At 48.6% G+C, this 27182-nt stretch overlaps 1 protein-coding gene and 1 pseudogene across 3 annotated transcripts in view; one reads left to right on the plus strand and one right to left on the minus strand.

Moving 5' to 3' along the window:
- Eva1c (eva-1 homolog C) overlaps positions 1-27182 on the minus strand; it is a 75070-nt gene that overhangs the window by 2471 nt on the left and 45417 nt on the right. For 2 of the 3 annotated variants that reach the window (XM_038345269.1, XM_038345267.1), the window contains 4 exons: positions 24094-24246; positions 10653-10796; positions 7077-7154; positions 4515-4604 (listed from right to left, as the gene is read on the minus strand). In XM_038345269.1, the coding sequence (XP_038201197.1) occupies positions 4515-4604; positions 7077-7154; positions 10653-10796; positions 24094-24246 (465 nt within the window). The remainder of the gene's footprint in view (positions 1-4514; positions 4605-7076; positions 7155-10652; positions 10797-24093; positions 24247-27182) is intronic. The other variant, XM_038345268.1, reaches the window with a different exon arrangement.
- LOC121677343 lies at positions 22043-22447 on the plus strand (annotated as a pseudogene).

A 27182-nucleotide genomic window follows, 5' to 3' on the forward strand; every position in this document is an offset into this window, starting at 1 on the left:
GTCTGGGGCCAATACAAACTCCAGTTCAAATTTAGTCACACCCAGATAAGCCAGCAGAGGCCTCTGTCTAGGGTCCCCCTCTTGTGGGACTTGGCTGGAGTCCTCGAGGAGGAAGAAGCACACAGTGTTTGGGGACAGGTCTGACAGCACTCAGGGATGTGACGGGACTGCCTGTCAGAGCTGGAGACCCAGGGGACACTTTAGAGCCCACACCCACGTGACAGCACTCAGGGATGTGACGGGACTGCCTGTCAGAGCTGGAGACCCAGGGACACTTTAGAGCACACACCCACATGACAGCACTCAGGGATGTGACGGGACTGCCTGTCAGAGCTGGAGACCCAGGGACACTTTAGAGCACACACCCACGTGACAGCACCGTGCCGCTCTGTTTGTCCGCCCTGAGGGGGTCATGTAGCCGACTTTGGGATGTGTGATGAAATCTCTCCTCTTTCATACAGCTCCTCCGATGTCCTAGAATTCTGTTCTGAGAACCAACAAGGTTGCCTTGGCTGTGCTCCCAGATCCCAAAGACACCCCCAAAGTTCTCATTAGGCTTGCCTGAGGCTGAACACTCACGTACACACACCACAACCCCCAACAGTAGGGAGAGTGACTGAATATTGATCAAGACAGGCAGGCCCAGATGAGGTAAACACACACAGCCAGATGCCAATAAGATACTAATTTGGTGCTCTGGGAGGGGTCATTTATTTATTTCGAGAGCAAGACTAAATAAGTCCCTCATGCAGGGTGCAGTGGCTTCTGCTGAAGCACCTAATGAGCTGTATTCCTCAGAACATTCATGTACATACATAAACACATGCACACACGCTACCATCCCCCACCCGAAGTCCCTCATATCATAAACAAGTGCCACCAGCCTTACGTCCACACACACAAACAGTATACACCATACACCCTACCACACAACACAAACACAACACACAAATGTCCATACACCACATATCTACCATACACACCACCCATCACACTTACCACATCTATCACAGACACACACCAAACATGCCACAAGTACACATAGATAACACATAACACACACTCACGCATGCACACATTCCACACACCCACATACACGTGTGCACATGCACACACACACTTCCCCTTTCTATGGGAAATGCCCTTGCAGATCACATCAATGGCCAGAGGGAGCATGGTTCAGCAGAGACCCTTGAACATTCTTGTGTCCCTTCTGTCAGCCTCCAAGTTTCCCTGTGCAGGTCAAGCCCCTCGGCTTTGGCCGCCTGTCTGCTAGTCCCTGTCCACTTCACTGCATTATCATGGCAAAGCTACGTGGTGGCCTGATTAAGGAATGCCTTTTTGCTTTCCCTCAATGTACTCAAGCCCTGGGCTTCCCAGCTGCTCTATCCACTGGCCTCACTATCAATGTGTCCTATCAAATAGGACCCTAGCCCCGAAGCAAGGCTTTTCAGACCCACGCCTGCCTTGCTGTAACTTGCTGAGATGAACATAATGAAACATCTCTCAAGAAAATTAAACAACATCCCATCCGGTCCTCACATTAACAGGATGGAGCATTATTCTGGGTTGTAGACAGCTAACGAGATGGCTCTGGATAAAGGCTTTTGCCACGTAAACATGAAAACCTGAATTTGATCCCCAAACAGCGTTAGGAGAGAATCAACTGCACAGAATTGTCCTCTGACATTCATATTTATGCCATGGCATGTGTGCACCACAGACACAGTTAACGTGTATGTGTGTGTGTGCTCGCGCGCGTGCACGTGTATGTGAGTGTGTGGAGTGTGTGCATGTGTGTGTGTGCATGTGTGTGCATGTGTGTGTGTGTGTGTGAATGCACACCCACTGAGGCCGAAGAGTGGTGTCAGGTCCCCTGAACTAGAATCACAGGCAGTGGTAAGTCTCCTGACATGGATGTTGGGAACTGAACTTGGGTCCTCTGCAAGAGCAGCAAATTACTCTTAACCACTGAGCCATCTTTTCAGATCTATTGAAAAAAGTTGTTATTTATTAGATGATGAAAGTGTAAGACAGCCATAATATCAGCTTGGGATTTATTATTCAGCCTTTTGTTAGCTACTCACTGCGTCCTTGTGCACCCAGAACTATCTAGACATAAGCTATGACAGAGGTAAACTAGATGACAGCCGTCTGTCCTTAGGAGCGTAGACAGGCAAACACACCATCCGCACGTGTAGCAGGATGAGCACATGAAAGGACAGAGAAAGGGATATTTACATAGCACTGGGCAAGAGGTTCCAAAGCCTGAAGAGAGAGTTCTTTGTGGAAGCTGATTGACAGCCTTGCCCCTCTCCCGGCCTGAAGCTGGACCCAGCCGCTGTCCATGGTGCCCTTGCAAAATGGCTCAACTCCTCTGACCCTCGGCTCCTTTAAGTGTGGAATTCAAGATCAGAGTTGCTGCTCTGGACTGATCATGTTCCCCAAATGCATGCTAATGTCCTAACCCCTAGTAGACAGAACTTTCTGGAGCTAATTAAGGTTAGCAGAGTTCACCAGCAGGTCCTTATCTGATAGGACTGGTGGGTTTAGAAAAGTTCACATGCTCCTTTTCCGACCCCCACTACCCCAACACACATGCACACAGGAGGCCGCAGCCAGCAGGTGGCTGTCTACACTCCAGAAGGAGGCTCTCGATCACGGGCTTCCTTCCAGCCTCCCTCCAGAACTGTCAGAAAATAGAAGTTGTTCCTTAAGCTCCAGCCTACAGTGTTTTGTTGTGGTGGCTAAGAAGACCAAGGTGCCTGAGGAAGGATGGCATCCAGAAGCAGAAAGCCCAGCATGGCTACACCTCAGCCAACAGCATCCCTGCTTCTCTTCATCATCCTCCTCCACCTGAAGGGACTTTGAAACTGTAAACATACTTCCAAAATGGTGTGGGAGAATCGTCTGTATTCTGTCAAACATGTTTTAAATAAACACTGATTGGCCAGGCAGGAAGTATAGGCAGGTCAACCAGACAGGAAGTAGAGGCCAGGTGATGAGAACAGGAGAATTCTGGGCAGGAGGAAACCCATTCCTCCCAGTCCTGCCAAGAACACTCGAGAAGCAGGATGTGACCTACCCCACTGAGAAAGGTACTGAGCCATGTGGCTAACATATACTAGAATAATAGATTAACATAAGCTACAAGAGCTAATAAGAAGCCTGAACTAATGGGCCAATCAGTTTATAACTTATAGAGACCTCTGTGTAATTTCTTTGGGGCTTACCAGCTAGGGGAACTGGTCAGGACAGAAACCCCAACAAGCAGCCCTCATGTTACACCAAAAGACAGATGTTCACATTTGACTTTGACAGTCATCAGGAGCAGAAAGAATGGACACAGGAGAGAAATGTAAGGAAATAAAAGGCAAATGACCATGCAGGATAAGGCATGCTCACGGGATAAGGCACACTCACGGGAGGAGCGCTGAGTGGGAAAATGCTGCAGGGACGGGGTGCTAGGGCCAGGCTCTCTAGCTCCTGTGTTGAGATGTTTCTCTAAGCCTTGATTTCCCTCGGAGGAAGCTCTACCCCACGTAAGCCCAGCCCCATCAGACTTAAATAGCGACATTCACGCATGCTGATACTGGGCATTTTACGGAAGGTCTTGGAGTTTCTGGCCTCTACACAATTTTGATTAATGTTCCCCTGAGACCTAAAGTTTGGTTCCCATGGTGGCCTTGGGGGTGCTGTGGACTTTTAAGGGGTGGGATCAATGGGAAGCCTTTAGGTCACTAGGCATGCACCATCAAGGGGATTGTAGGACCCTGCTCTATTCCTTTCTCTCCTTCTCCTCTAGTTCAAAATGCGGTCACTCATGATGCCCCACCCTCACCACAGCCCAAACTGATGGAGCCACCGGATCTTGAACTTGACCTCCAGAACCATGAGCCAGGATGGTTTTACTTGAGGAGTCCTGGGTCTTCTATTAACTAGTGTGGCATAAACTGGGTGACGGCGCCTTCCTCAAGCAGGAAGCCAGCGCTGAAACTTGCAGACAACATTCCAAGGTACAATCTGTCTAGGTCATGCGGGAAGGGAACAAGGAGTGCGCATTCCTCCTCAGAGAGGACTGCACATGGCCAGGCCTAGAGCAAGCTGTCAGCCCTGGGGAGACTGACCAGGAAACCTTGGCAACCATCGTCACTCTCCAGCCTCCTGAGGTGGCTGTCATCCCATGGCAGGACCTGTTTTGCTTCTTATGTGGTCTGCCTTGTTTTTCTTCCAGCTGTGAGTAGAATTCAATAATCCTAATTCTTAGATCTGGGGAATGCATTTCTATTTTTCAAAGGGGAAATTCCTTTGGAGACCAAACCCTCAGCAACTCGGTTTTATTCTTGCAGGTCTCTTGGTTTTATGGCTGCAGCTATATTTGCATCCTGGCCCTGTGCTTCACAACACTGCCGATACACCTTAAAAGCCACTTTTCCCTCGTTATCAGAGTATCCCTCAGTGAGGCAGCGAGTACACCCTTCTGCACCCCAAGAAACTCCCACTCGTTCACCTACCTCGAATGTAAGCAAATGCAGCCAGAGAGTTGCTGACAATAACGCCATCTTTCCGCACAACCCTCGATCCACTTGGGTCAAATTTTATACCTGCAACATGCAAAGGCCATTGGTCGGAGGAGTACGGGGTGTACCTGTCCTGAAAGCCCTGTTGACCTTCATCTGGGCCTGCCGCAAGAGTTAAAAGTCTCAGATGTCACACCGCTGGGCTTCTGACTAAATTGTGGGAGACTCAACACTGAGTGCGGAGGCCTAAATGTGAAATGTCCCTTTGGGCTCACGGGATGGAAGGCTTGGTCCCCAGCTGGCAGTGCTGTTGGGAGGCTGTGGAACCTTTAGAAGGTGGATGCTCACGGAAGGAAGTGGGTCGTGGAGGTGGGCTTTGAGGTTTATAACCTGACCCCACTTCCAATTGTCCTCTGGTTCTTGACTGTCTCACTATCCTGACGTCATGATGAACTGCATCCTTTCCTAAACCATGAGCCAAAATCAAGCATTGCTTTTCTCGGGTGTTTTGTCCCCGTCACAAGAAGAGCAGCTCATCCATCTTTGAAAATGTTGAATGATTAAAGGGATTCAAAGCATTTCAAAGTGTTGGTTCCAACTTCAGGCATAGCTCATGTACCCCTCTCCAGAACAGAACGTGCTAGTCCATGCCAAAGACAATGGCATCCATCCTGCCTCTAGGAGGCTGGGTAAATAATGTCTCATCTTACCCAGGAATAGAATAGTGGCTGCTCTGTGGACTGAGATACCACAAACCTTGGGTTGTGGAGGTAGGCAGGGGAGGATTGTTTGTTTGATCTCTCTCTCTCTCTCTCTCTCTCTCTCTCTCTCTCTCTCTCTCTCTCTCTCTCTCTCTCTCTCTCTCTCTCTCGTGTGTGTGTGTGTGTCTGACCTGCTTTTGGATGCAAGGGCACTGCCTGGATGGACACCAAGCAAGTGCCAATGGGCCAGTACCGGAGCTCAGGGAGCCCTGGGAGGATCACACAGGGCAGATGTGTCTAAGAAAGATGTAAATCTGGGGCTGCACTGAAGAAGGACAGCGATCCTTTAGGATGGGAGCCCTGTGAGGGAGGAGGGAGCTGAGCTACGGAGCCTGGTAGACAGGGTGGAGAGAGCCGGAGCCAGAGAGTGGAGAATGCTCTAGGCTAAGGGTGGCTTCTGGTCTTGGCATTGCGTTTCCTGTAGCAGGAAGGACACATGCAGCAAAGCACAGAGCCAGTCCTCTGTGTCAGAGATGCCCACGCCCACGAATTCAACCGCAGACAGCGAAAAAAGAAGCTCAGAAGAAATTTGAACGTGTACAGATTTCTTTCTTTTCATCATTTCTTAAACGAAAGAGCACGGCATGGCATTGACGATGTGACAAGGACTGTAAGCAATCTAGAGATTACAGCAGGGTTGTGTGGGCTCTGCGTAAACACTGAGCTATTTTATCTAAGGGACTTAAACACCTTGATGGTTTGAGCAAGTATGGGAAGTTCTAGAAACATTCCCTAAGACAGATTTATGAAAGTAAAGTATGTAAGTAAACCTATACTTTACTTTCCTAACTGGGGGCAGGCATAATAGGTAAAATAAAATAACACAAGACAAAACCCTTGCTACCCAAAGTTAGCATCTTATGCATTCTGTGGGATCTCCGCAGTTTCTGTAAAGAACTCAACAGGCTAAATTCTGTATGTCATTTAAAAAAAAAATCATAGGAATTCAAGGCCGGCCTGGTCTGCAGAGCGAGTTCTAGGACAGCCAAGGCTACCCAGAGAAATCCTGTCTCAAAAAAACAAGAACCAAACAAATACAGGCTGGCAGCGATGTTCAGCGGGTTGAGCTGATGGTGTGAGCTCACCCCCAGGACTCAGAGTGGAAGGAGAGGACTGTCCTCTGCATCCATACCCACTTACACACACACACATAAACCAATCAATGTTAAAATTGATATCCATGTCCCTATTTATACAGGTTAGGTGGGGAGCAGAGGGGAAAGTGACCTTTAAGGACTGGCAAGATCAGCTGGCTCTGGGTCTCAGCTTTGCAACAGCTCCTTGTATCACAAAGAACCCAAGTTGTTTCTGAGAAGATCTGCTCTTCAAAGTGATTTTTATTATTATTGTCTTTTAGGGAGAAAAAGAGGTATGGAAGAGAATGGGGTAAACTTATTCTACTTTGATTTTAACTCTTTTTTTTATAAATATTTATTTATTATGTATACAATACTCTGTCTACATGTATGCCTGCAGGCCAGAAGAGGGCGCCAGATCTCATTACAGATGGTTGTGAGCCACCATGTGGTTGCTGGGAATTGAACTCAGGACCTTTGGAAGAGCAGGCAATGCTCTTAACCGCTGAGCCATCTCTCCAGCCCGATTTTAACTCTTTTTTGAAGTCAGACACTGGCTGTCGTATGTGAGCTGCCGTGAGTGCCAGTCACACCCTGTTGGTACCACCAGAGCAGACCAACGTCTCAGGCCTTTCACTCCAGTCCTGTGTGCCTACTGCGCTCACGGGCTGTTCAACTTCACTTAAGAGGAAGTACTAAGAGTAAGCCATAAAAATTACCGTATTCATCATCTTTCTTCAGAGAAGGGTTTAGATTAGCAACGGCGGGGTCCACCGCTGTGAGTATGTTCTTCGGAACTAAAAGTCAAAAAGAAGTATTTGAAATATGTGCATATTAAAAACACTTTTGCATTTAATATATATTCAAGGTACAATGTAGATAAAGATTTGCAAAATACTTTTCAGGTCACTTATTGTCTCTCTCTGTCTCTCTCTGTCTCTGTCTCTGTCTCTGTCTCTCTCTTTCTCTCTCTCTCTCTCTCACACACACACACACACACACACACACACACACACACACTGACACAAATGCCCAAGACAGGTGAAATCTTCGGCATGTATCTGCAGTACTTTCTAAGGAGCTGGCATTGTGGAGACGGCCCAGAGGTGAACAGTGTATCTGATGCTGCAGAGGGCCCGAGTTGTTCCCAGCACCACGCTGGTGGCTTAGCACTGCCTGTAAGTCCAGCCCCAGGCACCCACCTCCCTGTTCTGGCCCCTGCAGGGGACTTCTGCACAAACACACGCACATGCATATTTAATATAAACAGCTATTTTCTCTTAAAAGTTCCTGAAGCTGGGAAAGCTGCAGTAGCAGAGTTTCAAGTTTGATGTTGGCTTGGGCTACACAGCAAGACCCCATCTCAAATAAAACCAACGAGGAAAATAAACAAACTACGGTAATGGAAAATGCTAGCAATAAAGGGAGCACAGGAATGAATCTCCGTGGGAGAAGCCAGGCACCAAAACCATCTATTGCATAATTCCATTTCTGTGAGCTGCAGAGAGAAGTTCAGTCTACAGACAGAAGTTGATTAGGGCTCCCAAAGGTGGACAGGGTGCAGAGGGGACACTTCAGGACAGGGGCATGAAATTGGGGGACAGCAGCACAGCCTTAAGTGCAGTGAAGTCCACTGAGGTGTCTCACGGTGGGAGGACGCCAGGCTGGAAGAACGCCTCAGAAAGCTGTTAATGGAGACAGGAACATATCTGAGAGACAGGAAAGCAAACTGACTTGGCAGGACCCCGCTCCCCCGCTCCTACTCTGCCTTTTCTCTGAACTTTCTCCTCACTTTTTCATAAACCAAGAGGAGCCGAGCAATCTAAGCTCACATGGTACACTAGACATAAGAAAGGATGTTTCGTGGGAGACGGATCAGCAAGGTCAACCTTGGCTATGTAGGGGGTTCATTCAGGACTAGCCTGGGCTAAGAGAGAGAGAGAGAGAGTGAGAGAGAGAGAGAGAGAGAGAGAGAGAGAGAGAGAGGGAGGGAGGGGGGGCGCGAGGAGAAACACACTGCTGCCAACTGAGAGAAGGGAGAGGATGCCAAGGATTCTAGCTGCAGAAAATGGCTTATTTTCATTTTTGCCTCAGCCCAGATGATATCTAGTGGCAACAGGAAGTAGAAGTGCAGCCAACACAAACCGGGCGAGATCTGCAGCATTACTTTCGCGGAGACCTTGTAAGTCATCTCCAGCTACAAGAAAACCCCACTTCCTTCTCTGAGTGCTTAACTAAATTCTTCTGGAGACATCCCAGGACCAGCAAGCAGAGAACAGCTCTAAGCCGTGAACTTCCCAATCCAGGAGACCCTGGCGCCTTTATGCCTGTCAAGGATGGGGTGGCTTCCCGGAGAGCCACAGCGGAGATGCTATGAGAGACCCTCTCGGCAGGCTGCAGGACACAGCACTGACCCCAGGAACACAGCAGCACTGGGAAAAATGCTTTCTACCTCAATAACCTCTTGCTCATCTCTGAGTCTCATGAATACTCTCTCTGATCCCCTGGCAGCAGTAAAACCCTGGGTGTGTTGTCTTTTGCTTTCAGACGTGGCATTTCTTTCTCAGGTCTGTCTCCTGGCTCTTTGCTAATGGCAGAGGCTGTAGAGATTCAGAACTGCAGAGAGAAGCTCAAGGAGAAGGGCATTCTGGGATGCGCTTTGTCAACAACCCAGCAGATGATGCAGCTGTGAAACACAGGTCACCATAGGAAGCCTGCTTGTTTACTGTGTGATCATGATACACGCCTGTAATTCTAGCGCCTGGGAGACAGGAGAGTCTGAAGTTCACAGTTGTCTTTGACTATACAGTAACTTTAAGACTGCCCTGGATGACACAAGACCCTGCTTTTAAATTGGTTCAGAATGGATTATAGCGATGCCAGTATTCTTAAACTGCCTATGATGGTGGTTACAAAATTTTGTGAATATTCTAAAAACCATAGACTGTTTGTTTGACCAGGCACATTCTGAAATTCTCTCTCAATAAAGCTGTTTCAATAACTAAAGCCTAATGAACAATGTTCTTCAGGGGAGGCATCAAGTTCTCATTGTTGGGCTTCCCCATTTCCCTTCTCTTCCATGCTCATTTCAGAAGAACAACCAGTGTGTCAAGATTATAGACTGGACCACCACAGTATCCTGGAAAACCACTGCTGATTCGCTTTGCAGTGGTTTGCTGAAGACGGAATCCAAGTAGAGCATGGATTTCACTTCCTTATAAAGACACTGCATCAGCAAAGGGGCTGCTGCAACACTTAGGAGCCTGTGCTGCACTGCATCCATGCTGAAGGCATGCAGCTAAAGCCGCTGTTGGCAGTGCAGTGGGCTGTTAGTTAGGGCCTCCAAATGGTACAGGAAGCCTAAGGAGAAGCCAAACTCACACGGCACCAGTATACTTCAGGGCTCCCTAAGAAACAAGATAGAAATCATTCGTTCTCAGCGGCCTCAACTCTGTCCCCAGTTGCTTATTCTATCCCTACTCACCCCATCCACGGCCAATCTGATTACCCGATGTGCTCCCAAAACAATTTTTGACCAAAGAAATCCCTATTGCTTATCTGATGTGAACGCCATAAACAAGGATAACTGAGAGAAAAGGTCTGGGGGTGTGTGAGGTGACTCAGGGTAACCAGCTGAGCTGTAGGGCTCTTGCTATCAGCAACCGGGGAAGTACCCTTCACGGCAAGTGCCGGTGTGAATAGACTCGAAAAGTGTCCCTTACTTTGATTTCAACTAAAAGCATGCTGGGAAAGAGATGTTGTGTACAACCCAAAGCGTTCCTGTCTGTCATGGTCATTACTGCTGTTGCTCTGAGATAGGAAGGCCAGGCCAGCCCCTTGAATTCCCAGCACTCCTGCCTCGGCCTCCTGAAGGCTGGGGTTGAGGGTGTGTGCTGCTCCGCCCACATCCTGTTTGCCATCTTTACGGCAGGAACTCCAGAGGAGTCTCTGTCCACCATTTTCACCTTTTAATGTCTACACCATGATGCTGAGCTAACCCTAGGAATGTTTCAGCCATCTTTCCTGCTCACATGATGAATTCAAATTGAGCATGCTCAGTACTGTAGACCACCCCCAAGGTGCTTTCCTAGGTAGAAGCTTGAAAGACTCTAGTGTACTCCTTACTTGCTGCAGCCAATAAAACCTCTCTCCGTTCTTCCATCTTTTGCTTGTGCTTATTGGCTGTGCACTGCCTATCATGTGCAATTAAAGTGTCACACACACTCCTGTTTGGACGTGGCTACCGTCTCCTGACAGGCATGTGTTCATGGAGCTGGCTGAGAATTTTTTCTTACCACAGGCGTAGGCGACAGTGAGGTATTTTTTCACTCCTGGAAGACAGGGGCTCCCGAAGTGGTAGTTATCGACGAGGACCTTACATCTCTGCTTCCCATAGCACCTCCTGGACAGGACTTGTAACGCTGTGTAAGACAGGCAGTCTGGAAGGGAAGGGGTGGTGAGAGCGTCAGGCTGGTCGCACTTGGCCGTACAGCTTACAGCACTTGCTGTACATGCATGCACTGAACTTCTGGTCAAATAAAGACTGTTTCTCTGCTGATCTGTCTTGTTGAATCACCCAAGATGCTCAGCACTAGCTTGGCCATCAGCCTTCGGGATGCCCTGAGCTAGGCCTAAGGACCTGCCATCACCATCTTGAAATTCTGATGTAGTCGTTGTCAATGCACCTGGATGTTTGCCTTGCCCTGGGCTCTGCAGCCTGGCATTGGCCGTAGATACAGAGCCCCGAATGAGGCTCTTATTTACTTCATGGCCACAATGCTTTGAAGTATTTGCCTTGTTTAAGACTTCCTTCTGCATGCCCACAAGCTCCATGTGCAAATATGTCTATGCTGTTCATCATCTAATTCCCACTGCCCAGTTACTGTAGGACCCCGGTGAGCAGCTGATAAACAGATGGAAGAAGGAAATAGTGAACAGGCGTGAAATCACACATCATTATCGTGGGTGGATTAGCTATGCCATGCTTTGGTGGTTCCCTGCAGTGTTGGGGGACTGAGATGGCTCAGCAGTTAAGAGCACTGCCTGCTCTTCCAGGCCATCTGAGGTGTTCCCAGAACCCATATAGGACAGCTCACAGCTGCCTGAAAACCCAGGAGAATCTGGTGTCGCCTCCTGGCCTCTAAGGGTAAACCATGCAGGCACTGGGTGGAGGAGGCAGGTGAGTCCCTGGCGCTCACTGGCCAACCAGCCTTGCCCGCTTAGTGAGCCCCAGGCCAGGGAGAGACCCTGTCTCAAGAAACAAGCTAGCTGGCATGTGAGGAACAATACCCGAGGTTGACCTCTGGCTCATACACACACATCCACACATGTGCGTTCTCACACACACAAGCACATACACATACAAAATAGTAGAAGAGGCCTTGAAGCAGGCTGCTGGCTCTGCATTCTCTTGTAATGCCCTGAACTGTGACAAATGCCAGCCCTCGGATGCTGATGGGAAGCCAGGGCCATGCTCTTAGATTTCTCAGCCCTTGCAACGTTGAGCTAAATAGACTCCTATTGCTTCCAGGTTACTTGGTTTCAGCTCTTTCATTAACTGAACACTGGCTGCAGCAACAATCCTAGACTCATGTGTCTGCTGGGGTTAAGACTCCACAGGATGTCGGCACCGGGAAAACAGCAGTGACTGCGAGAGCAGCATCAGGCTGGCCACTGTTCCCGCAAAGCCTCAGTTTCCCTACCTGGACAACAATGAAGTGGCTCATGGGCCCATGTGGTTGTCATCTGATATCCGTCATGGACAGTATCTAATGTTGGCACCCAAGGGACCTTGGCATCACATCAGTCAGTGGTGCTAGATGTCACCCCAGTCTTAAATGTCCTCCCACAGCCTTTTTGCTACAGAGTCGCTCCCCAGCTTAGCACTACTGGAAGACAGGCAGGCCTGGTGAAAGGTCCTCCAGGCATCAAACACATGACCTCAGTGGGGGTGCTGACCCCTGGCTCCTTCCTCTTCCTCCCTTTTTGGTGTTCTGGACATGAGCTTTGCTGAACCACACTCCCACAATGATGTGCTCCTCTCCACCAGCCCAAAAGCATGAGGACCAACCAACCATTCATGGACTGGAGCCTCTGAAAACCAAGCCAAAATAAACCTCCGGTCTTTGTGTGTTGGTCACCTTGGGTGTTCTGTGACGGTGCAAAGCTGGCTAACACAGGAGGAAAAGCCCTGTTTGTGAAACTTTCACGGCCTTTGTCTAAATTATCTGCCGTCTTGTTCTCGTGAAGGAAAAATGTATATGCTACATCCACAACTAAATGTTAAGGCTTAAAACGGAGGTGTGGAGGGAGATGAATGGGGACCCTCGAGGATGGCAGAGGCCATTTTGATTAATAGGGGAAAAACAGGTTTATCACAAACATACTTCTTTTAAGGTCCTTCCCAAGGTCCTGAGGATTAGCACAGTTTTAAAATGAAAGAGTATGCACGTGCATGCTTGGTTTACAAACAATTCTTCTGAGATAGCGTCTCATTCTACACACAGCCCAGGTTAACCTTGAACCTGTGACAATTCTCCAGCCTCAGTCTCCTAAACGCCAAGATTGCATGTGTGAGTCACCGTGCTTGGTAGCTTCCTTAATGTGCTCTGTTTGTTTTATCTTCGAGACAAGATCTCACCGTCTACGCCAAGCTAGATTAGAACTGGTGACTCCCTGCCTCAGTGTTCTAAGTCTTGGTATTATGGGCCTGGACTTAAGTTCCTTAAATGTAAAAATAAAAATCTGTGTTGAAATTGAAGCCAATGTTTGAATGGTGAGAGTCTTGGGGTATGTTGTTTAAAATGTAAAAGTTTCTGCAATGGTATTCGAGCTATTCTTGTAAAACTTAGCTTTGCTCAGAAACTAGGGAGGGTCTCTCCTCTCAGTCACTATGGAGGGAGGCTTTCTCCTCTCAGACACTATGGAGGGTTTATGCTTTCAATATTCTACCACTTTATTTATTGCTTTGTGGGTATGTAAGGCAGAGTAGATATGTTTTTGTTGTCCTCAGCAGCTTCATTATAATTTAGTCTTCTGAGCTAGGAATATTTACTAGTTTTTTTTCTTTTTTAACTGTTCAGGGGCTGGAGAAATGGCTCCACCCTAAGTTTGTTTTCCAAACTCATATTGAGATCCTGACACCCACTTCTGGCCATCTCAAGTACTGCACACAGATATGGCACACACACACACACACACACACACACACACACACACACACACACGCACGCACGCACACACCCCCACACACAAATAAAATCTTTTTAAAAAGTTCTGTTTCTTCTAAGCTACAATTTGTATGTATACGCCAGACTAAAACCAGCCCATCTCCACTGGCCTTCCCTCCCCCCTCCCCTGAGTAGGAAAGTCTGATTCTCCAGGAAGTGCAGGTGAACACAGTCTCTGTAGATGTTACCTATACAGGGAAGGCTGTACCTTCCCTGTAAGTTTCAAAATTTGTCTTAGGAATCTGAGGTTGTAAAATATAACTCTTATTTTTGCTTTTTACAAATTATATGTAACTTCATGTTTTCATGTATAAATAAAACAACACAGGAGAGAGAAAATCCCCGGCAAATGCTGCTCTTCGGGAAGGAACCCCCCTGAGCTCGTTAGCCTTTCTGAGCTGAGTGTGGGTACACATGCCTGGGAGGTACTGGCAAGAGGACCAGGAACTTGTGGCATTCCTGGACTATATGATACCCTCCTTTCAAACAAGAGACGGGCTGGAGAGACGGACTGGCAGTTAAGAGCACTTGCTGCTCTTGGAGAGAGCCTGTTTGTGTTCCCAGCACCTACACAGTGGCTCACAGTTGTCTGTAACTCCTGTTCCAGGACAGCTAATGCCGCCTTCTTCTGACCTTCATAGGCACCAGGCCCACACGTTCACATATGCAAGCAAAACACTCATGTACATAAACTAAACAAATGAATCTAAAAACGTTTAAAAGAACTTCCCTTTGCGACTCTCTCCTGTAAATATGCTTCCCCTCAATGGTGCCACACATATTTAACTTTGCATGGGGCTTTTCCCCTTTATCAATAAATTTGTGACCATGTAAACATAAGCTCTATTTTCAGATTTTTATTTTTAAGTGTGTGTGTGTGTGTGTGTGTGTGTGTGTGTGTGTGTGTGTGTGTGTGTGTGTAGGTCAGTGTGCGGGTGGGTGCATGTGAATGCTGGCACCTGTGGAGGTCAGATGTCTTGGGATGATCTAGGGGCTGGTGTCACAGGTGGCTGGGAATCTGGTCTGGGACCTTGGCAAAAGCAGTACATGCTCTTAACCTCTGAGCCACCTCTCCAACCCCACCAGTTTAGTTATAAAGAGCTGCCTTGTTTCTCGTCTGCTTGTAACACCTTGTGCGACATTTAGATGCTTCCCCCTCCCCCTTTTTTCCTGGTTTTTCTAGACAGGGTTTCTCTGTAGCTTTGGAGCCTGTCCTGGAACTAGCTCTTGTAGACCAGGCTGGCCTCGAACTCATAAAGATCCGCCTGCCTCTGCCTCCCGAGTGCTGGGATTAAAGGTGTGTGCCACCCCCAACCCCCCATTTTAACACAATATGCAATGTCACGTTGAACCTGCTTAGAGCTAGATTTTTTTATATTTACATATTTATATTTGCATGCGAATATGGGACTTTCCGTGGGAATTCTTCGTCACAGATTGCTCTGCCAGAGAGTGCCGGAGCATGAACTCTGGGACACACTGACAGGCTGTTATTTAGGGAAATAGTGCCATTGTGTACTACCGATGGAAACGAATGTTCTAGAAAGCTATGAAGAAACAGATGTCTGATCATGTTTTTTTAAAGAGGTGTTTGCTATTAGTGTTTTTTTGAGCCCAGGTCTCATGTTGCCTAGGCTGGCATCAAACTCAAGATGTCACTGAGGATGGCCTTGAACTTCTATTCCTCCTGCCTCCATCTTCCCAGTCCTGGTATTATAGACATGCATCACCATGCCTGGTTTATGCAATGCTGCAATCAAACCCAGAGCCTGGTGCCTGCTGGGCAGCACACTCCCAACTGAGCTACATCCTCAGTGCAGCCTGAACATAGACTTAAAGAATAATAGAGAAAGAACACAGCCTTCCAGGTCTAGGATAGGAGGACCCCTGCTTAAACAATCCGAGCGTACTCCATACTCTAGTGAGAGAACTTACCTTACCCCAAAGACTTTATCTATCATCAGAGCTTTTATCTTAGCCGTGACTTCAGGAAGTGGCCAAGGTAGCTCAGGGCTGATTCAGGGCTGGCTGTGCCCTTGTGGGTGCTGAGCTCAGAACCATTCCCAGGCTTTTGCTGTTTCTTTAAAGGTGGTTACGGCCCCACCCACACAGGTTTTGCTTGCCCTGTCTGATGCTGCCAGGCTCCCTCCTCCCCAATACATGTGATAACAAGATACTCGACCATTTGAATTCTTGCTTTTTGGCAATTGTTTAACACTATGACTGAAGTTAATCACTCTTGCAAGCTGGTGTTTATTTAGATAATTGGACTGGCTGCTCTTAAGTGGCCCTGTCTTGGCAGTGGAGAGTTCCTGGCACCTTGATCTTGGCTGAAAAGTCCAGGCCTGCCCACACTTGGCCTTGGGACAGCCTTAGCTTAGCTTTTGAGGCCCACTGTGTGGTTTCTCATTCTCTTATTAAGGAAATAGCAGAATCCCTGGAGCCCACCCAGAAAATGTGACCCTAGCAGGAAATGACACACCGTGGTGGAGGCACACCCCGGTGCCCCGTTCTTTGGGAAGGCTCCCTCCTGGCTCCAGTAAAAGGGTTGCTCTGACTGGTGCTCACAGGCTGGTGACGGCCCATTGAACTCGTGCCTTTCCTGCATTTCCCCTTTTCCCAGATGACCTTTAGTGGTAAAAGGCCTGGCTGGCTCCGAGATCTTTCAGAAATGCCTCTGGCTGGGCCATCCTCAATGCAGAGACCTCATTGTGTTTGACCCCATAGGACTTAAGATGTCACTTTCTGTTGGCACTATACCAGCCTCACGCCCAGAAGCCTGCTTCCTGGAAGTTCTGGAAGTTGGACGTTCAAGACTGAGGTGTCAGCAGGGCTGGCTCCCTGGGGCCTCGGGCTGACTTGTCTGTCTTCACGTGGCTTTCACACTGCACACACTTGTGTCCTGACTGCCTCTTATTATAAAGGCATGAGTCTGATCAGGTCAGGGACCACTTGAACGAGCCCACGTCAACTTAATCTCCCCTTTATAGATTTTATCCCTAAGTCAACGAAGCTTCTCAGGCACTGGCAGTAAGGATTCCAGTGTGCGAGTTTTAGTGGGACATCACACGGTATTCAACATGGTTTGCAGCCATAGTTGTCTCCAGGGATTTATATCCATGAATATCCTCTTCCCACATGCACCAGGCCAGATCTGTGCAGTATGGCAGAGAGAGATGACTGACTTCTTATTCTTTTACACCCCATTCCCAGGAGAAGCCAGCTCCCACTTCACAAAGACAGCCCGGGGCCTGTGAGGGGAGGAACTGAAGCCTATTACCACAACCAGTGCCAACTTCCTACCGTATCAGCTGGCTACCTTGGAAGCTCGGTCCTCCAACCAGAGCTGTAACCTCGGGAGACCTCCCCACATCCAAGGCCGCTCTCAGATGCCCCTGAATTCCTATCCCACAGAAGCCGCAAGATGATCGCGTTTTATCAGAGCCCATTAAAGCGTGAAGTGTTTTATTACATAGCAATGGGAAGTGAATACACGGGTTGATATTTCGGAATGAGTGGCTTAGGTAGTAGCTTTGGGACAAGGCAGTGAACAAGTTAGGAGGATCTTGATGAGAATTTTGGAGAAAAATTAGCGGTTTTAATGGAAATCCCAGCATCGAGCATTCTTATATCCTGAAGTCAAGAGAAGCTCCAGTGTGACTGTCCCCACTGAACCCTGAATGGGGATAGCAGGTTAGAGGTTCTCCCAGGTATCTGGCCTGTCCCAGCCATTGATTTGGGTACCAAGCAATGTCTGTTTATCTTTCTCTCAGCTACGGCATAGGAACAGCATCTACCTGCAGTAAACGGTTGTCAGAAGTCCTGCCCTAGACGAGGCTGTGATGTGCAACCAAAGCAGATGACTTCAGCACCCACCTTCCCATTCTTGGCCTGGCCTGCTGCCTTTCAGATGGGAAATGGGGGCCACTGTCTTCTCTGTGGCCCCAGAGCACAGCCACAGTGTAAGTACTCTCATGGCCCTGTGCTCAGTAAGACAGAGTACCCCGTTGATAGCCAGGCTCTGGGCAGCCCTGGGGATCCTTGGCACAGCACAGTAACATCATCCCCAGACTTCGAGGGTGGCGCACACACAGTGAGATCCACCATGGGGAGTCCTCTCCTAGTCACCTAGTCAGCTCCTCTAGAAATGGTTCTACACGTGACACAGACAGAATCTAAAGTGGTCAGCACTAATGGGACTCAGGGGATTCTTACTAATAATACATTAATCCCAGCACTCAGGAGGCAGAGGCAGGTAGATCTCTATGAGTTCGAGGCCAGCCTGGTCTAAAGAACTAGTTCCAGGACAGTCAGGGCTACACAGAGAAACCCTGTCTCAAGACAGAACAAAACAAAACAAAACAAAATCCTTTAAAATGAGACATAAAGTTGGGAGGGAGACAGGACGGGAGGTCCAGGGGGAGCTGGATGGGGGCAGTAGGAGTATAAGACTGTATACATGTATACTGTAAACATGTATGGAGATTCCAAATAGTAAGTAAAATGCCATTTCAAGAAACCAATAGCCAGCCCTATGTAGCAAACCTAAACTACAAGTTCAGAAATATTAGAATGTGGGTTATCCTCTGCTCTACTAGGAACTTGAAAAAAATTTATGAACTTGCTCAATCAATCAAGACTCCAGCAGGGAGGAAAGGGGGAGAGGCTAGAGACAAGAGTACCCATTACCCATGCCAAACATGGGGACAGACTTACAGTCATCCATCATTCGAGGAAGGCAAATTAAAACAATGTTACAGGGCTGTTTATAAACCTTAAGTTGGAAACCTTCAGAAAAATCAAACATCAGACAGCCAAAGTTGCAGGGCAACCCAAAATTCTACCTCACTATTTATATATGCAAATTGGCACACATGTGCTTATACATGCAAATTGATAAGTTTATACATATAAGTCAGGAAGCATCTGATGATATAAACAGACCCCACCCTCTTTTGATATAAAACATGTGAGAATTTATCCCAAAGACATAGCCTATTAAAAAAAACTACCATCACATAGTCTACAAAATGTATTCTGAAACTCAGAAACAACAAAACTTTCCCAGTGGGGAGTCCTCTGAGCAAGATGGCAGGCAGTGTTGAGGGTCACCTGGCCACTCAGAAAAAGACCACTGCTATAAAGTAAAAGGAAAAGAGGCTAAAGGAGAATTACAAAATTCATTCTTAGACAACAGGGCTTAAGAGCAATTCAGAAAAATAAATATTTTGTCATTTTATGGGTAAAATTGTATCTGAATCTTATTATTATTACTGTTTGATGTTACTGTGCTTGTGCCAAAGACAACGATGATGGTTTTTTTTAAAGTTTGAGAAATATCTTCCTCCCAGCTTTTGAATGCTGAAGCCATGCTGAGCTGTTGGTGAAAGCCAGAATGGTCCTTAGCCGCTATATGTCTGACAGGCCGTCTCATCTCCACCAAAGCGTGGGCTCTCAGAGGGCTGTGCTGAATCTACAGCACGCAGACCCGCCAGACTTCAGCTCATCTGCATAGGAAAATACACAAACCAATCTGAAAGCCAGATGCTCTGGGACGACAACCACAGAGCTCCCCTTCAGAGGCCCCTGATGAGAACCAGCCCTCAGTTCTCATGTGTGCATCCATCTGAGCCCATGCCAGGTCTAGGGTGAAGGCCAGTGTGCCTTTCCCCTTCTTCAAAGCCATGTGCCTGGGCTGCGGGAGTGGCTGGAACAGCGAACAGAGATCACACACACACACACACACACACAGACACGCTGGCAGCCTGTGGCCCGGATGTGGCCTGTAGGCATGTTTTCTTTGGCTTGTTCAGTGTTTTAAAAGTTGGTGTTATTCTTTTGGTCCCCGCCCCTTTCCACGCCCACTCCCAGCGACCTCTGGTCTCTTGGAGTCATCCTGAATCTCTTCCCTCTCTCTCTCTTCTCACTGCCCCCCTTTTGCGTGTGCACACGTGCCCCTCCCCTCTCTCCCTCTCTCTCCCTCTCTCCCTCTCTCCTTTAATAAAGCTTTATGTCTATTTTCTGTGTCTGTGCCGTTAACCCGCCGCTGCACCACCTGTTCACCCGCCGCTCTGGTCGCACGTGTTCCGCGAGTCTCCGCGCAGCTAAGCGCAGCTGCCCAGCTACTAAATCTTTAAGAACAGAAGTTGGAACATTTCACTTTTTAATCTGGATTTTCCAGAATCTCAGGAAAGTTCAGAGGCCATGTTAACATCAGGCCCACATCTCAGCCTGCAACCTAGAGGGTGGACACATGGCCAAGCTTACAAGGGTCTCTGACTCATTCACCCACCAAGGATTCACAGGGCACCCATCCTGTGACAAACATAGCTCTGGTCACTGAGAATCCCACAGACTGAGCCTTGGGAGGATGAACCACCGATTCATGGCATGGACAGAGAAACCTCTCCGCTGTGACATTCAGGGTGACTCCTGAGCAGAGTGACAGAGCTGACCATACAAAGGTGTGGTTACTGAACAGCCCAAGTCAAAAGAACAACTTGTGCACAGGCCTGGCAGTGTGGAAGGACATAGAAGCTACAGAGGTCATGAGGAAAGGCTGCAGAGAAACAGGACTACAGCGGGCTTCTAAGTCTGGTTACCATGGGCAGGGTGCAGGGTTTTACACAGCGGGGGTGTGGTCTGTTTAACTTAAGGGAAGTCTTCCAGATGCTGCTCAGTGGAGAAAGGAGGAAACCTGGTGGTCCAGATAAGAGATGCTGAGAGAAGCCTGGAAGCCAAAAGATCAAATTGGAGGTAAGCTGTCACCAGGGGGAGACTCTAGGGTCAGAGAGGAGGTGGATGGGCCACCTAGGGAGACATGGGTGACGTTAAGTATATTTATAAAAAAGGGACAAACGGATGAGTTTATGGGGAGTACTGGCTGGGTGCAGTCAGCAACCTTGATACAGTTTACCTGTCCAAAGAGCAAAGGCCTCTTAGCATCCAGTTTGACAAAGAAATGTTAGCCTGCAAAGGTTTGCATCTTCTAAAAAAAACTACCTATTTTTATTCTATGAGTGTCTTTGCATGCATGTATGCATGCACTGGAAAAGTGCATGGAGACCAAAAGGGGCTGTCCATTCCTCTGGAGCTGAAGTTCTATGCAGTCATGAGCCACCATGTGGGTGCTGGGAGCCAAACCTGAGTCCCTGCAAGAGCAGCAAGTGTTCTTAGCCATTGAGCCATCGTTCCAGCTCCAGTTTATAGCTTTGCAGTTTTTTTAAAAGTGTGTGTGTGTGTGTGTGTGTGTGTGTGTGTGTGTGTGTGTGGTGCATGCCTACATAGAGGCCAGAGGTCAACATTAAGCACGTCAATCTTCTGTGCTCCCCTTTATTTATTTATTGACAGAGGGTCTCTCACTAAATCTAGGGCTCATCAGTTAACTAGATTAGCTGACCCAAAAGGTCCAGGTACCTTCCTGTGTCTGCCTCCTAGTAATGGGATTGCAGGAGTGCACTCCCACACTTGACTTTTTAAAATGTGATTGCTAGGGACTAGAACTCAGGTTCTTACGCTCGTGTGTCAAGCATGTTACCCACTAAGCCATCTATCTCTCCAACCCAAAGGTTGGTAACTCTGCATGCATGGTTCTGACCGGAGGAATGAATATGGACTTGAGGTTTCCATGTTTGGTCTCAAGAGCCTTGACTTCCCTTTTAGAGTCCTTCCCATTGCAGAGCATTGGAGAAAAGAAAAAGTGGAGAGTGTTGACTGGGGGTCATTAGTGCAGCAAAGAGCTCTGTCTTCCTCACTGCGTGTGCAGGGAACACTGCACAAAAGAGCTTGGTAGGGACAGGGTCAGCAGGCTACTCTGTGCAGAACATAAACTCTTTCTTCTGCTATGCGAAGCAAGGGCGGGATCTTCAAAGCACAGATCCTCCTGTATCCACCAGGTTATTGATGGTGTTACAGCAGTGGGCTGCCCTGGGGATCCCTCCAGCCCTCTGGGGAAATCTGCTGTCATCACTTTGGTTGGTTACTTTCCTCGTGTAGGTGTGACTCCCATCCAGTGTCGGCAGCCACCCGGTGAACACAGCTCATTCAGCCAGTGGATCTGCCTACTTGGCTGAATATTTGTGTGCCCAAAAGAACATTTGGGACTGCTCCTTGCTGTGACTTCCTACAATGCACACATTAGGTTTAGGAAGCCTGAGAGACAGGGTACTCTTCGCCCATGTTAAGAAATGATGTGGGGCCATTGGGGTGGCTGAGGGAGCAAAGGCACTTGCTACCAAGCCTGACAACCTGAGTTTGATCCCTGGAACCCACATGGTGGAAGGAGAGAGTCAGCTCTCACAGGCTGCCCTCTGACCTCCACACATAAACAATAAATACATAAATAAATGTAAAAAATGTTTTAAAAAAGAAATGGTATCGGGGAAGAAGCACGGGAGAATGCTTAAAGAAACAGAGCCCACTCTTCTGGTCTCTTTGGCCTTGGTGGAAAAAGCAAGATGACAAAAGGAACGTCATCCTTTGGAAAGTGTCTCAATAAGATGCACACATTGTGCCGCCGCTGTGCCTCCAAGGCCTACCACCTTCAGAAGTCTACCTGTGGCAAATGCGGCCACCATGCCAAGCGCAAGAGAAAGTGTAACTGGAGTGCCAAGGCTGAGAGATGAAACACTACCGGGACCGGGCAGAGGAGGCACCTAACAATTGTCTACCGAAGATTCAGACATGGATTCCGTGAAGGGACAACCCCTAAACCCAAGAGGGCAGCTGTTGCAGCATCCATCCGGTTCATCTTGAGGATTCCAATCTGTCATAACATAAATGTTCTGGTTTCCAAAATGAAAAAAGAAAGAAAGAAACAGAGCCCATGGTGTCCTACGTATGAATACTCTCTTGGATCGTGAAAAGGCAGAGAGAAAAAAATCACAGAGGGCAAGACCATCTAGGTCCCTTGTCCAGCCACAGAATGTACACATGATATCACTACAGGGAAGTTAAGAGAGTGACAGACCACTTCTAAAGGAGAAACCTCTGGGCAGCCTGGGGACAACTGCAAGCCTAGGAACAGAAAGGTCGGACGATGGCCCAGGCCATGCATGGTCCGTTCTCCTAATGCTAGAGGCATGGAGGCACTGAAGAGAGGAGCTGTCTCAGCCAGCACACTGCAGCCCCTGTCTCTGCATGCCACAGCCCCTGTCTCTGCACACTGCAGCCCCTGTCTCAGCCAGCACACTGCAGCCCCTGTCTCTGCACGCTGCAGCCCCTGTCTCAGCCAGCATGCTGCAGCCCCTGTCTCTGCACGCCGCAGCCCCTGTCTCTGCACACTGCAAGCCTCGGCTCAGCACACTGCAGCCCCTGTCTCTGCACACTGCAGCCCCTGTCTCAGCACACCGCAGCCCCCGTCTCAGCACACCGCAGCCCCCGTCTCTGCACACTGCAGCCCCCGTCTCTGCACACTGCAAGCCTCGGCTCAGCACACTCAAAGTGAATTGACAGAGAGGGCTGAACAAGTCGCTCCCAGGCCACTCTTGGAGAATGGAGCAGAGAGCAGAGCCATTAACAGTCACGACCGACCCTCACTTGTGCCATTTGAGAATCACAGATGCGAAGACAGAAACTGGCTCCCTATTCAGTAAACAGTAGCTGAACGCTGTGCCTTTGGGACCTGCCAGGGCTACCCTTTGACAGGCGCCCACCGTTCTCAAGAGAAGAGCCCACAGGCCAGTGAGATGGCTCAACAAGTAAAGGCACTTGCTGCCAAGCCTGGCAACCTTGACTAATCCACTGGCACCCACAGTAGAAAGGAGGGGACCACGTCTATGAGTTATCCGATGGAATCCAGACAGGTACTTTGGTGCATGCAAGCCCCCCCTATAAACAGATACAATAAGACAGGAGTGAATTCTCAGGACACTGCATATAGGCCTCTGATGCTACAAATTCCAGTTACTATAGTGAAATACTTGAGGTCATGTGACTTTAAAGAAAAGAGGTTTATCTGACTCACAGCCCCGGTCCAAGGTCAAGCAAGGGTCCATACTCACTTATGACCTCCTTAGCGGCAGAGTCAGGGGGAAGCGCTGGGCTTCAGACAGCCTCACAGACAAGTGTGTGCCTCTTCCTATCCTTCCTTCCTCTTCTACAGTCACTAGCAGAATCACTGGAATCACGTGGTCTCCACTCAGCTGACACTGACCCACAAGAGCAGAACTCGTGCGTTTGAGAGCCTGCTCTGTCCGTTCCTTTCTTCTTTCTTATGGCCTCCTTGTGCACTGCTGGAAGGGCGCTCTATGACTGGCAGAATATCGATCACTGACAAGATCCCAGCGCCTAGGACAGGGCCCTGAACACAGCAGGCACTCACCGTGTACCTCTGCGTAGAGTGACTGAGCCACCGTAGAGGAGGACTAGGGGCAGAGAGGCCACCACGGTGAGAATGAGCCTCTGTCCTTGACTTCCTCTCACGTGGTACCAGTCACACCTCAGTGCCCACCCACGACCACACTCCACTCAGACAACAGCCTAATTATAGCCAAATAAAGTCACCCACCAAAGGGGGGCAGCAGCCCAGCTTCTGAGGAACAGATGTCCCGTTGCTGGGTCCTCCGGCCGTAGGTGGCAGAGTAGATGTTGAGGAACTTGGACTCGTGGCAGTGCAGCTTCAGCTCCTGGTCTTCACACACGGTCTTGTTCTTTAATTCATCTGCAGAAGAGGCAGAAACAGATCAGCCTGGCTTGGAAGGCATGCCGGGGACCACCGAAGCGGCAGCTGCTCGTCCTGTGGACATGCAGCCTGAGAAGGGCACAGCGGGATGGCCCTGCCTGCCTGGTGTTTCAGGTCCTGAGGGGTGGGGAGGGAGACCCCTTGTGGGAAGCAGGTGGGGAGCAGCCAGAGCACAGAGCAGAGACCCCAGGACTCACACTGATGTGCAGACTGGAAAAGGCTTAAGGCATGGGCCAGGGCCACTCAGGTCCTGGGAAGTTTCTCTCGCTCCATTTCAGAGCAGAGATTCATTAACAGGAGGAAGCCCCCTCCTGGCTTGAGACTCATGGGCCACAAGCCCTTGCCACAGCTCCACAGCCACCTCCCTGTCTATCTGAATCTGGTGGGCTTTGTTTACAAAGAATGCAGAGTGTGGCTGGGGTGTATGGAGTTCAGATGGCGGTGTTTGCTTGTCTAGCATACGTGAAGCCCTGCATTGAACCCCAACACCACGCAACGCAGACAAGGTGGCTCACACCTGTAATGGGGAAGTATCTCTCTCCCTCTCTCCTTTTCTTTCTGGAAACAGATAGCCCTGGCTATCCTGGGAACTCCCTTTGAGATCCACCTGCCTCTGCCGCCTGAGTGCTGGAATTAAAGGTGTGTGCCTCTTTAAGGAATCGTTTCTGACTCTCTAGACACAGAAGACTGCAGCATCTTCTCCCATTTATTCTACCTCTTCCTTTATCCACGGTTCCTCTCTCCTGGGTTTGAGTTATCGTTAGTCAACCACAGTTTAAAAACATCAAACAGAAAATTCCAAGGGCCTGAAGGCACATAACTTTCATGGGAGTAATAGATACTGATATTCTACTTCATTATTGCCTGACTTAGAAACTAAGCTTGGCCATACACACGTGTGTGTGAGAAGAGACAGCTGGGCTGGGGATACGGCTCAGCAGTTAGGATCATGCACTGTTTTTGTAGAGGACCTGAGTTTGATTCCCAGCACCCACGTCAGGCAGCTCACAGTCTCTCCAGGGGTATCTGACACCTCTGTCTTCCATGAACAACTAAAGTCATGTAGGAAGATAAGGCCCACTAGTCCAAAAGGAGCCAATCTGGAGTCTGCCTGGAACTGTCAAAGGGCCTGTCTGGGCCTGGCCAATAGGGAGCTACCAAGCAGTGTTTCCTGAGTGCCTAGCAACAGGCGCTGTCAGAGGTCCTGATTGTGCCTAGCCAATGAGAGACGAGCATGAGATGGCAACTGTCCCCTGTCACCTAGCCTGGGTGCTGGGAGGGTATGTAAGTTTCCCCTGTTGTTAAATAAACGAGTCTGCTGTAAGTCTTCGACCTGACTCTCAGCGTCTGTGGTCGTTGGCATCGTGCCTTTTCACCCCTTTCCCCGAGGAAGACGATGGGACCCAGCAATATATTCACATGAACATACACTCCAACACATATCATTTTTAATAAATCGTTAAAAAATAAAAAAGAATTTTCTTTTTGATTTGGAACATCCACTAGGATCTTTGGATGCATACAACACACAAAAAAAGGATTGCTTTGAGAATATGTCTTGTGTGAACATCGTGGAGGACACATACACAAGTCTACACAGCACAGTCTGTTCCATGTCTGTGATACTTCTTTGGGTGGTTTATTTGCTGTAGTACGATGGGCGGAATCCAGGACTTCTTGAATGCTAGGTACACCTACTGCTGAACTACATTCCCAGCTCTACACATCTGTGATGTGAGATGCAGCCCCCGGCCTCCGGGCTGCAAGCCTGCACAGCCTGCACAGTCTGCTGTGAGGTGCAGCCCTCAGCCCCCTGGCTGCAAGCCTGCACAGCCTGCTGTGAGGTGCAGCCCCTGGCCCCTGGGCTGCAAGCCTGCACAGCCTGCACAGTCTGCCACTTTCCTGGAAGACCAAGCCCTACTGTACCACAATGCCAAATTGCTTTGTCTTTAACACTGAGAAACGCAGGACACATGTGGTAGAAATGCCAGGTGACAGTATTTTCAGTTTGGTTATAATCGTTAAGGACCTCTGTCACATATTTGGCTTGTCACCGAACAAAACGTGCCATGACCATGTGTGAGATATCAAGAAGAGGCAAATGTTTCCAGGTGAGGATGAACGGTTTTCTGAGATTCTGAGTGTGATCCAGGAGAAGATAGAGGAGGCTTGGACAGAAGACGGGGATGTTCTCTGCCTGCACTGGGATGAAAGAGCATGGCTCAGCATACTCACTAAAGGTTGTTGAACTGTTCGCTTAAAAAGGGTGGATTTCATGCTACACCAATTATACCTCGACACACTTTAGAAATACTGATAATTAGCAGTGAGGGCTTTCCCTCAGTCAGATCCTGTGCACATTAAATGTAGCTTCATGCAAATGAGCCTTTTGATGCACTATCTTCGCAAAGCTTCTGAAAAGCATAGGCAAAAAGAGTTAATAGCAGGCTGCTCCAGCTTGCCTGGGCTGGTTGTGTGGAGGAATTTATCCTCCGCTCTGCCTGATTCTGTATCCGGAGACACCTCAAGACCCAGTTTTCTCAGATGTGACGTGAGATTCACTGATGAGCTTGAAGTCAGTTAGTGAACTGTGACCAGCAAATTTAAAAGCTACAGAGCAGCTGGGAGTGGTGGCACACAGCTGTGGTCCCAGCCCTCCCACAGCCCAGGCAGTCTGAGGCCAATCTGAGCTACATAATAAGTCCCATCTCTAACCTGCCTCCAGAAAAAAAAAAGAAAAAGACAAAAAAGAACGATTAGAAATCATCAAAAATGTTAAAGGGCATTCCATACGGATAAACACTAGCGTGATTTTCAAAGATTGTCCTTCAGTTGTGGTCATGGGAGTGTACGTCATGTCGAGCCAATAAGTACAGTGTTTTCTTACTGTGGGCTGGAATCTGAGTGGTTTGGAT

Source organism: Arvicola amphibius, chromosome 10, assembly GCF_903992535.2.
Source record: "Arvicola amphibius chromosome 10, mArvAmp1.2, whole genome shotgun sequence".
Taxonomy (NCBI): Eukaryota; Metazoa; Chordata; class Mammalia; order Rodentia; family Cricetidae; genus Arvicola; species Arvicola amphibius.